This window comes from Mastacembelus armatus, chromosome 13, assembly GCF_900324485.2.
Source record: "Mastacembelus armatus chromosome 13, fMasArm1.2, whole genome shotgun sequence".
Lineage (NCBI taxonomy): Eukaryota > Metazoa > Chordata > Actinopteri > Synbranchiformes > Mastacembelidae > Mastacembelus > Mastacembelus armatus.
In genome coordinates, this window is record NC_046645.1 from 5,112,999 (window position 1) to 5,125,573 (window position 12,575).

Consider the following 12,575-nt stretch of genomic DNA (forward strand, 5'->3'; position numbering starts at 1 on the left):
GTCCTAGGATTGAACCTATAGAGCCCAGCACACTCTCCGCTATTTGACAGAAAGCTGGATTACCCCATCCAACCTAAAGGCCACCCGTATCATTCTGACTGTCTGTCGAACTCCTGCTTCAACGTTCATATCACGTCTCCACAGATAGTCTAGTGGTTAAGGCTCTTGCCTCTGGAACAACACAGTAGTCCTTGTGTAGTTTGAAGTTTAACATAAGGTGCCCAAGGAGGTGTATAGATTTCCTTCACTTTCCTCACAAAAAACTATACAGCCATGGTAGTTGCTACAGAAATTCCCCACTACACATGTCACTGCATGGTTTCACACTGCTGGTCTACCATCTTTTGTCTTAAGAGAAGAAAAATCCTGCTGCCTTAAAATATCTGTTTGACATCTGAGGTCAAATTCAAAGCCCCGTCTCTGTTTTTGCAAATGAAATTACTAACTAAAATACAAACCAGATAAAATACAAACCAATAGCAACAATACTATGTTACGTTTTCATTTCCCAGAATATAATTGATTGATCGTGATCGCTTGCTTCTGACACTTTGTCTCTCAGTGACTCTTCTAAACTGTTACCTTACACCTAGTCTGATATAACTTTATTGCTTATTTTTACTGTGATGATAATACAAAAGTTGACATGAAATAAAACTCAACATATACTGCACTCCTCACATGTCACTCAGTATCTCAGTTTACAATATACAGTGAGATACTAAGTGACATGTGAGGATGTTTAGCACCTTGAAAGTCATGCAATGCAGTATCATGGATTACACTGTAATATAATAGATATAAAATAAAAGATAAATATGTTATCACAAGAATATGAGAGACAGCAATAGCCATGATTGCAATTTGAGACTGAAGACAGATTGTCGGACATCCTGCTTATAGACAACTTAAAATATAGACAGTTAAAGAAAGCCAAGCATGCAGACAAGAGCTTACATATGGGATGCCCACAGCACGGTTCCTCTCCACTGTTTTCTTGACCTCACTCAGGCTCCCGTAGTCCCATCGAGAAAGCTGGAAACCCAGTGACCAGTAGGGAGGAATGACAGGCCTGCCAGTGAGCTGGACAGAATGATTGAATATATTGTTAATGCATTTGTCATGCCAAGGCAACTCACAAGCCACTTTCACATGACAGACTTGGCAGGAAAACCTGTTCCTGCATATTTTTGCCTAGAAAACTGAGAGACATGCCTCACCTCAAGGAACTCCTGAACCACTTGCTCTGGAGTGTCTCCAAAGAAAATGTAGAAGTCAAGGACTCCTCCAATTGTCCTGTAGGTCACAGCTGGAGCAGGCTGCAGAATCACCTCTGAACAAAAAACATAAAAGGCTGTCATGCTACGAACTTAATCTTCATATTATTTTAAACTGCACCCTGCCTCTCACCCAGTTTCAGCTTGGATCTGCATCAATCGTATCACTAATGGATGGATATAAATCTGTTTAAATCATTACCTGAAACAGCAACTCTGCTTTTCCTTTGTGAATTTTTGTTATCATTTATTTTTGAGAGTACATACACACACATATCATCTATGTATCAATCACAACAATGCATGAGAGGAAAAAAAACAACAACTTTTGTTTAAGGAGAATATAGGCACGACCAAAAGAAGAGACACATGTCAGTGGGCATTCCCATTGCTTTCAGTCTCCTGCATAGAATACAACAGCCATGCAATATTCTCTTTGATTTGGCAGCACAATTTTTGATTGAAGCAACAGTAGATTTTTGTTAGGAGGAGGTGCTTAACTGATGGTTCATCTGCCCTTGAACCATTTTGGATTTTTTTTTTCTCATTTATGTGTGCTGTGTGTTACACTGTATTACACTGTACATCCATGTTTTTTTCCATCCTTGTGGCTATTTTTACATGCACAGTATGCATCTATTCAACTTTTTTTTGTTTTTATTTAAACGCACTGGAGTTTTTTCAAAAAACTGCATTTGTTTCTCTGTGCAGTGCCCTGAGGACACTGTCTTTGTGTGCTTGCATGTATCTGTACTTGTCTAAGTACCAGTGTGTGTTTTTATCTTTACCCATAGCATTGCTGTTCATGAGGAAGACCCCAAAGGACTTTCCACTCTCTTCTTCCAGGCAGAGGAAGAAGGGATAGTGTCCATAGAGGTTATGCATTCCCTGCAGAGAAGGAAGAGAGATGAGGGGTTGAAGGGCTATAGGGAAGAGGTGTGCAGAGCATGTGCAGGATGTAGAAGTCTTATTGAAGCTGACTTCACTGCCTATTCAGCTTACAAGACATTCAGCTTGAGCACACAGTATGTCTGGTACAACAGTAACCAAAACGTGTGTGTGTCTTTTGCTCCTCACCCCATTAGGGAAAGCATCTCTGGTGAAGATGGGCCAGGTTTTCCAGTTTGTGTTATGGCGATACTGTGTGTGCACGTGCTCTCCCAGGCCATAAATATTATGGGATGGAAGCCTAGCAGACAGCTGCAGGTATTGGTCTGCAAACACCAGTGGAGCCATTGTAGTGTCAAACCTGAATGCAAAAAAATAAATAGACAAAAAGAAATGAAACGATCACCAACGTGAAGTGAGAAGTCAGACTGATGTGACTGAAGCAAAAGAATGTGGAAACGAGAGAATGAGAGGAGGGGAGGGAAAAATATAAGACAAAGAAGTAAAAAGGAAAATGAGACTTGCAGCGAGGAGATAGTGGGAGTGGGAATGAGACAAGGATGTGTGGAGGAGTTCAGCTGTACAAAAAAAAAAAAAAAACAGGGAAAAGAGAGACTATCCCATCAAGCTCTAATAAGCCCTCTGAGTAGTGTTTCTCCAGCCTTCAAAACAAGACATAGGCAAGGTAGTTGAAAAAGTAAGCCTGCATTAGCTGCATACAGCTGCCAAAACGAAGATGTAGACACAAAATATGCAAGATTGTGAATGCAATAAAAAATGTACAGATATTAAACAGACATGACAACAATGCATATATGCACAAACAAATTGTAATAAATATAATCTAGATTAGTATTTAATCATATAACATAACTTAATTTAACACTACCAAAATGTGTGAGAGTGATTGTAGTTTAGCAGCTTTTATCATTAGAAAAAATGCTTACACAACTCAGAGGTTAAAGAACAGTGATTACAGAGTTGTATTTATTATCTTTATCAAACTATCACTGGAACTTTTCAAAGCTGAATTGATACCATTATAAACACTTCATGACTTTTTTATGGTATGAAAAGTTAATATATAAACCTTGTTACAACTTGGCTTTATGAGCTCATGTGATTAATAAAATATTATCACTTATAAAAAAAAAAACTTAACAATGAAGGTACTGCTGCTCCTGATAATGGAAACTGCACAGCACAAAACTAAAATATTAAATCAAAGTGGGATGAGAAGCTTGACTGGTAAGACTTGCAGATTGTTGTTTAGAATCCGCCAATTCACTTTTTAGCATATACAGTAATGAACTAAATTAAACTTAAACTTTAGTATTAAGTTAGTTTGGTTTAAGTTTAACTTTGTTTTTATGAAATTGTTTAATTATTACCTAAGTCACTTGAAATTTACGCCATTCGACTGCCAACCCTCCTTCAATTCCTTACTGCTAATAACTACCACTATTACGAAAGTAAATGCTGACATTGTCCTTCCATAGTGAACTCTTTACAAAGACCCTGTGAAATCTTCACATTAGATTTGATGGTGTGGGTGTGACACAGGTATTTCTGTTCTTGGCAGAAACCAGTGGACTGGCCTCAAAAGTGAAGTGAATTCCTTATATGCTGCTCTGCCCATCTTTTCTTAAAAAGTTATGATGTTTATGATACAAAGAAGGATATTTTTACTTTTGAAATTAATAATTTAAAGTATAGTTTTAATAGCAATACGTTACAGAGATAATGAGCGATTCACATAACAAATGACCTCATAAAAAAAGGGTTAGCATAGTAAATGAAAGTTAGAGCAATTTGATTACGCAATATTTACTAATCTTCAACAGCTAATATTCAGATCATCTTGGAAAACATGTGCAGTGTTGAGAAGGACAACAATGTTGCTCCATATTCCAGAAAGTGTTGTAATATAGTGAATCAAGCCTGCAGTGGTTTAATTTTGCTCACGTACAAAGCCTTGTACTAGCAGTTACTTCTAAATTAAATCAGAACCTGACCTGAGTTGTAGTACTGATTAACACATGGACTACACACTAACTTACTTTAAACTAAAAGTTATTCAGATGCGCAAACCACATGGTCGGTCAGCTCACACTTGCTCACTAACATACTGACATATAGATAACTTACTTCCCAGTAATCATCTGTCTACAAGTGCATATGGTTTAGCATATAATTTATCATGATGATGAATTGAAAGTTGAGAAGTTGTGTCAAGGGCTATCACAGTGGGAAAAATGTGGTGGCTAATTAGGCTTGATTAAAATTAAGCTGGTTTAGATACTTTAAAATGCTTCCTCTTTATTTACATATTTCCACACTGCAGACGTTTCAGCGGCATCCTGCTGCAAACTGTACTCTCCACCTACAACACCCATGTGGCAGCTGGCACAAAACATAAGATTGGGCTTAGGTTCATACTCAAAGCAGAGACCAGATCAGGTAAAAATACATTGATTGGCCCCAGTACTGATCTTTGAGATTGGACTTAAATTACACCAGCATCCCCTCTACTGTTCCATTATTTATTATATTACCATGTATAGTGAACCAACTGTATAGTGTATATACCTGAATGCACTGGTTAGTTTCTTGAGTTTGCACAGTAACAACTCCCTCCCCAATCTAACCATATGCATACGGGACACACACAGTGTGTACTCACAGGATTTTTCTGTTCTCCTTCCTGCGTACAGTAAGGCCAAAGGGCTTATGTGTGATCTCTAGTGTGTTGGTGATGGGGCTGGAAGGGTCACTGCGGAGGCTGTGACTGATGTGCTCATGGGGTACCTCGAACCTCTTCCCCTGGGCAGCAGAGATCTGAAAGAAAGGGCGCAACCATACAGGGAGCATGAGTGTAGCTTAATACCTTACAGTCATGTTTGTACTTTGTTGTGTATATCACATTTTTGATCCTCTTTGTACTGTACAGCATTGGTGTTAAGTGTGCTTTGATAAAAACTATGTTGAAATTGATGTGACTGGACACCATCTATATCGCAATTGCCTCCGTTGCTGTCAAAATGTGCATGTGTGTTTGAATGTGGGTTTGTTTGCAAACAACAAATGCTTAAGAGAGAGAGAGAAATGAAAGAAGTGGTGTCTTTCTGTGTGTACCTTAAATTGGAGTCGATTGTTTGACTGCATTTCTGCATGAAACGACAGGTCTTGTATATCACCTCCAAATAATGAGGGAGAGGCCATTCTTTTCAGTTGAGCATTAATTACTGCAAAAACAGAAAAAATTGGAGGTCAAAGGTTTCACAACCTCTAAAATAAAGAAGGAATTACAAAAAGTGCCAGTAGTACTATTATTTTTAGTTATTTATTTGGTATATGACAAGAGTCCCAAAATACTAAACTATTCCTTTAACACTTATTACCCAACCCTTAAACAATTCTGTCTAATTTTATGTATTAATATTCAAGAGGCTTTAAACATGAGTGGTCTTTTTAATGATCACAATGTGCCCCGCTGACATCCAGGCTCTAGAGGATAATTGTTGGGCTCTAACTAAAGCAGTGGTTATTCAGTCAGTACAAGTGCCTTACAAATAAAACATTAAATCATAATATTTCAAATCTCTACCCTACAGTGGTGAGTGAAATGCAACAATGAAACCATGCAGCAACAGTACTCGAGCACTCCACATAAAATTCATCAGGTGGATTCAGCTGGGAATCCATTCAAACATAGATGAATTCCCAGGTTATTCATTTAATAGTTTGATCTAAGGGTGCAGTATGCTTACAGAGTCCTCAGTTGCCTGTGAGGTAAATGTAAACAATTTGGATACTAGCCTGGAGTGATATCATGGCAGGATGCATGAAAAACATTTAAGACAGTTTATCTTATATAAGAACGGTTGCATTTATTCTAATGCATTGGTTAAAGTTCCTGTGAATAACATCAAGCCTATCTCAGGGCAGGCAAGAGAGACAACAGTTCCTCTTGAAACCGCCTTTTTTTTTTTTTTTTTTTTTTTTTTTTTTTACACAAAACAAGCCCCCAAATATTGTATGTGACAGAAATAGTTGTAGTGCAGGTTTTATGTAAAATGTCCAATGTTTCTTCTTGCTTTTACACAATAACTGAGTTCACATAAGGTAGGGAAATCAAGCAGAAAATAGAAAAACCTGTTTGCTGAAAAGTCAGTCATGTTTTTTTGACATGCCACCCATGTCATCTTTCATATAAAACTGTGCCTTAGGCAAAGTGACAGAAGAAGGAATAGCGATTTGATAACAGGAACTCAGAAAGAAGGTGAAGCAGTTAGAATTAGAAACTAAGCTTAATAACAAGGCAAACATTTTCACAGGGAGCGCATGAGTGGGAAAGCAGAGTACAGAGAGGGGAAATAGGGATTTACCATAAGGATTTGGTTGCTCAACTGACTCCATTGTGTATCCATGGTTGGTTGAGAAGAAACACCAGGGAACATTTCTCTCATCCAGTGGCTTCCAGCAACATCCACGTTCCTCACATTTTTGCTGTTAAAGAAGGATCATTTATGATATGATTTTCATTATCTGTTATTTTTCACAATGCTCATAAGACAAACCCTCCTCAGATGGACTCTACAGCTACTTGTAACACCCAATGTGTACCAGGTGTTTGGAATAACCTACTCCACAAATATTACTTTCCATTATATTAAATGATAGTACCCATACCTTTGAAGCTCCACTGTCAGGGAAACAGTCTACTCTTTCACTGATTTCAATGACGGGACACTGGGGAACAAATACTTCTGTAGTTTCTGCCAAAAAAAGAGAGGAATGTTTAAAGCAGGACTGAATTTAATCATTTAATCAAGTTATTTAATCATTTACTAAATCGAGATTGAGATACTACTAAATCTTATACGCAAAAGACATTTTATCAAGATAATACAAAATATTTTCTTGAACTATGGTTGAAAATATGTTAATTTTCTGTTCAATAAGATATATAACAGTATGTGGTGTTAGTCAAGTAATGTCGTATTTCTCAGAATTGTTTCCAGGGAGAACCAACTTTAGGCGACCTTATTTTAACCTTTGTGTAACAGTACATTAGTACATACTTGGAAAAGGTCACTTACTAAAAGTCTCGTAACTTAGGAGTAATTATATTTATTCCATCAAAAGGTGCCTTCTAACAACTCCAGATCTACCAGACATACACATCTCACTGCTGTACGTAACTCGTGTAATAATAGAAAGTGGCATTTAGCTAGCAGCCAGACAACACAGAACTGCATAGCTCAGGTGACCTCATGACACTGCCATATAAGTGTTGCCTATACAAAGTACATGGGTGGCTAATGAGCCAGTTAAGAAGATATAACATGCAAGAAAGACATTTTTCTTCTAGACAGCATATTTATTTTCTGTGGGACTCCCCATGGAAGTATTCAAGTCATCTCTAAAATTTAAAATCTTTGTTCTGTTTAATGATTTCTCACTGTTATCGTCACTGACCAATGACCAAGTTATAGTCATAAATCATAAAATTCAGTTGTGCTGTGGAGCTTGGAAAAACCTACAGTTGATGACCTATTAAATGGTTTAATGTTCTGATGATATGTGAGAATGTGCACTCTACTGACTATTGTATATATGTATAGCAGAGACATAATTAGGATTTAGGACCAATGGCTTTGTATGACCAAAGAACATGCATTCATCTACATTTGCAACATGTGAAAGAGTGTTCACTTACCATCTTTACTGACTACAGTTTCTGTAGTGGCAAACAGGATGATGAGAGTGATGGCTACCACAAACATCAAAGCAAACAGGACCATTAGGATCACCTCCAAACTCGAGAACCGCCTTTTCCCCATCTAACACAAACAATTGCACATATAGACACAGAGTGATTACAACGGCCAACATCATTAACACCCATTAGTTTACTAAAGGCAAGGTCTCAAAGGTCTCAAAAACTTTTCTGCTTAATGAGGCCTAGTGGCAGGACACACATAAACACACACATGCACAAAACAACCAAAAAATGTAATCACACACAGAATCTGACATATATTTTCGTGTTAACCTTGGACTGCAGAAGCTTTCTGAAGTTTAAAAAGGAACTAAACTGAGACAATTGTCACAGAAAGAACAAAACTCTGAAAAAAAGAGGGAATTGACAGGATTGTCTGACAGGCTTGATCTAGTCTTAGCAATTTTACACATTATATCATTCAAGCAATTAGGCTTTATTCCAATGTATTCTTGTAGACAAAAACAAGGTGGATGCTTGTATGTGTGTGTGGGGGTATGTGTCTGTTTGGCTGAATCAGAGGCTGATAGCCATTCTGTGTAATGTGCTGTGAAGATCAGGCGAGGGCAAAGAGAGAGGCAGAGAGCTAGATGTGTGCATGCCCCTGTGTGTTTGCAATCAGCTGCATGTCACAGAGAAACACTAAAAAGCACCTGCAAACTTGCAATATAACACTGAGACAAGAGCAGAAAAAGGTACATAGACAGTAAGACAGTTCATACCTTTTAGCTTCTCCCTTCTCCAGTTTAGCTTGCCTAAGTGACTAAAAATAGCTTCCACCCGTAACACCATATCATTTTACTTCCCCAACACGCAGACATCCCAATACATGTCAGTGCACACACACTTAACAAACCGGGTCTTTGTGGCTGCACTTTTAAAGTTCCCATGAGAACAGGGAGTGTAAAATATTATATAATATTTTTAGGAACATTAACTTATACCTTTAGTTCACTGATTACTTTGGGACATATTTTTAAAAGTTAATGTCAGCACAAGAGGTAGTTTGCTACCTCTAATTATTTCTAAGAATGGAACTGAAAGGGTGAATAAGTGCAGTATACATCAGGAAAAAAAACATCACATCAGTATTCAGAGTCCTCCACAGACAGCTACTCCTCAGGGCTGCTTTACAATACAGTAGATTATTTACTCTACTGCAAAGAGCTACACATAACCAACATTATTAACAAACTTGGTCACAGTCTGCCGACAGTAATGTGGATACAGCTGCACAAATCAAGCATCTGCAAGCTACAAAAAGTTGAAAAAGAAAAAAAAAAATATGGCAGTGGACATTTTGTTCGATGCATATTTTTGAATATAATTTTTATTTCCTCATCATTATAATGCATTGATGTTGTACTTATTAAAATGAACCTGCATCAGCATCACACTCTTAATCCAGCATTATATTGTAAATCATGCAGTATCATCAGCTAATGCAATAATGTATATTGAAGAGAAGGTCTACTTATCATTAAATATAATAACTGTAATATAGAAAAAGCTGATTAGTTTTTGAATTGAACAGCTACATGGCCTGCAGCTGCAATCTTACCGTGGCTGTCTCTGATGTTCAGGGCAAAATGCTTCTGAGTTCAAGTGAGAGAGCACTTTATAAGCCTCAGGATGCAACGTGGTTATAGAGGCTCGCCACTCTTGTTGCTTAATGTGTGAGTGTGCACATGTTTCACCGCCTCAGTATGCAGATACCGAAGCCATAAAATGTCTGATAACCAGCTACAGTTATCTGAAATCCCTAGATCAGCTTGTTACAATCAGCTTGTTGTTGTTTCCACCTTGCTTATGACTGTGTGTGCATGTGTTTATGTGAGAGTGTGCTTGTATGATTGTAATTTACCCACAGATTGTGTGTTTTTGTAGCTTTACGTAAGCTGTGACTCAGACTCACAAGACACTTGACCTCACTGTGACCGTACTCCTCAGTCATTGACACATACATGCACACATACAAATACACACATATATACACACACACACCCATACACACTTATAGGCTAAGCTAGAAGGAACCACAGAGCCATGGTTTAAATTTTGTAGGTTCCACATCCAAGCATCTATCCTTGTCAATACGCTCTGCAGAGTGATACAACTCTCATGTTTGCAGGGTGAATAGCTTACAGTACTTAGAAGGGCTCAAAAATGTTTGGCACATACCCATAAGGCAGACTGTCATTTTTACAGTTTAGCATTTGTACAAATTTTAAAATAATTAACTGGGTGTTAAGAGTGCTAGTAGGTTTGGTTTGTTTTGGGTTTTTTTTTTTACCTTGGACAGAGCCAAACTAGCTGTTACCAATCTTTGTGCTAACATAAGCTAACTGTTGCTGGCTCCAAATGCATATTTACTGCTCAGGCATGAGTGTAGTAACAATCTTTTCAACAATTTTTATAAGCAAATTTTTTTTCAAAATAGTAACATATTCCTTTAAATGGGTAAGGTAATGCATGTAAGGCATAGAATCACAGAACCGGAGTTACTTTGTGTAACTGTTGCTCATTCTTACCCCTTTGTCTGGTAACACTACTCCCCAGGCTTTGTGGGGTGAAGATAGATGACTGCACCCTCAGCTGTGACACCAGCACAATGACACAATCATCATCGTGTAACAGACATGTGAGATTCATTGGAAGCCAAAGAAAACCAGAGCAGGCAGTTGGCCTTATGCCTTGAAACAAATAGCTTGACTGTTTGCTTTCTGAAAAAGAGATTAAATATGACAGGATGCAGCCTCCCTTTGTTCCACAGGGGTCTGAACATGAAGTTGGTATTCAAAACACCCAAAAAGAGGTCAGATCCTCTGTAACCCAGTGCCACTGGATGTGCATCCTGCAAAGACTGAGCTGAATGAACTTCAGTCTGTCCATTTAGGTTCTTAGAACCGCATATTTTAAATTGTGTACAGTTTCCATCTATGTCAGTACACTCTGTAGACTGATGATGGCTTCAGGCCATGTCATCCCAATAAATAGAATTGAGAGGCTGAGCTGAATGAGCTGCTCAATATCTGGAGATGCAATCATTCGCTCTTTCAACACAGATGTTGATTGGCATGGACTTTGTGATGGAAAAACCTGAGATAAGCTCTGGGTAATTTTGTGTGTGTTTAAGTGGGCCCATGTAGGCGAGACAGTGAAGGATTGGGAATAGGAGCACTTGCATAACAATGATTACAAATTGGCTAAGATGCCATTTGAGCAACATAGCACGTGTCTACGTGTACGGAGATGTAGGTGTCCAAGTCCTTTTTTCTGATCATTCTGCTCATTCCTCTGTCTTTCTCCTCTTACAAATCCAATTCCACTCTGCCACTGCCAATTTCAGATGCTCTCCCTCTAGAATGCAGCACCAGCTGATTTCAATAGAACAAACTGAAATTGGCAATTCACTCCCCTCTATCGATCCAGTCACTTTAAAACTAGACACTTAACATTGAGAGCTGCCAGCCAATTAAGTTTATACATGCGTGTTCATGTGTTCGTGCTTCTCATCAGAGAACAGTATCTGGATTGTCTCTCTAATATCAGGTCTGACCAAAGTTTACCAAAACATTTTACACTAGATTTTACTTCATATTGAGGAGATAACCCTTTAACACCTTCGTCATTAGACATCTAGTATTGAAACATGTGTATTGCTGTGAATTTTTTTTGTTTTGAATTTTGTTTGTTTACATTTTATTACCTTTTTAGTGTTTTATCGTTGACATTCTGATTTAGTAACTGTTCTCTCAAAGCACAATAAAATACTGTCAAGGTCTGAGTATAATAAATGTTTGAATACTGAATTTTATCTCTGGCATTTCTTCTCTGATTATGTTTTAAAACCAAATTATTCTCTTCTTCAGTGCCAGGTCTATTAATATTTGACCATATGAAGTTTGAGGAAATCTTCACTCTGGAAGATGACAGTGCTAGAGCTAAAACAGCATTTTGAAATAAAAACTACTAGAATTTTAAAAAGTGGTTTTGCAATAAACACGTTTATTTTCAAAATAATAACGTAATATTTCATAATGATGAGCAAACATATTTCATGGTTTAAAATTGTGTATATTTTTTCAAATAGTTTCATCATGTCCTATTCATGTCTCTAATTTTGAAATTTTTGGGTCTGCACAGTTTCAGCAGTTAATTAAAGCTACAGGATGAGGACGCTTTCTATGACTCTGTAACTGGATTTGTTCAAAATAATAAAATCATAGACATTCACTGACCTTATCCTTTAAAGCTTGGTTTGTCAGAGCGATTAAGAGAGTTCAACACCAGAGGCTTTGCGGTTGGCTACCATAAAGTACAGTATGTTTTAATGTAAGGGTGGCCTTAAAATGCTGATTTCCATTCCCAAAACCAACAGTCGTCATACTACATTCATTGAGCTTGTCTTTTTTCCCTCAACACTCTCTTTTTCATAGGTTTTTTAATTTACTACGCCTAAATTGTGCTGTGCTGGTTAACTGTAACGTTAGGTGCACACAGGTTACCCACATGAGCGTTTCATTTAGAATAAGATATAGAGCATTAAGCTAGTTCAAGCTTTGACTGTTAATCACAGCATCATGCTGCCTTTAACTTTCCTATATTGTTAAAATGTACATATT

At 37.6% G+C, this 12,575-nt stretch overlaps 1 protein-coding gene across 1 annotated transcript in view; it reads right to left on the bottom strand.

Annotated features, from left to right (window-relative positions):
* Positions 1-8,705, bottom strand: part of si (sucrase-isomaltase) — a 58,934-nt gene extending 50,229 nt beyond the window's left edge. The window contains exons 1-10 of the mRNA XM_026297067.1: positions 8,673-8,705; positions 7,888-8,011; positions 6,858-6,943; positions 6,554-6,674; positions 5,301-5,410; positions 4,849-5,003; positions 2,355-2,526; positions 2,066-2,165; positions 1,221-1,333; positions 958-1,083 (exon numbers count right to left, since the gene is read on the bottom strand). Coding sequence (XP_026152852.1) covers positions 958-1,083; positions 1,221-1,333; positions 2,066-2,165; positions 2,355-2,526; positions 4,849-5,003; positions 5,301-5,410; positions 6,554-6,674; positions 6,858-6,943; positions 7,888-8,011 — 1,107 coding nt within the window. The 5' untranslated portion in view covers positions 8,673-8,705. The remainder of the gene's footprint in view (positions 1-957; positions 1,084-1,220; positions 1,334-2,065; positions 2,166-2,354; positions 2,527-4,848; positions 5,004-5,300; positions 5,411-6,553; positions 6,675-6,857; positions 6,944-7,887; positions 8,012-8,672) is intronic.
* Positions 8,706-12,575: the final 3,870 nt, after the last annotated feature.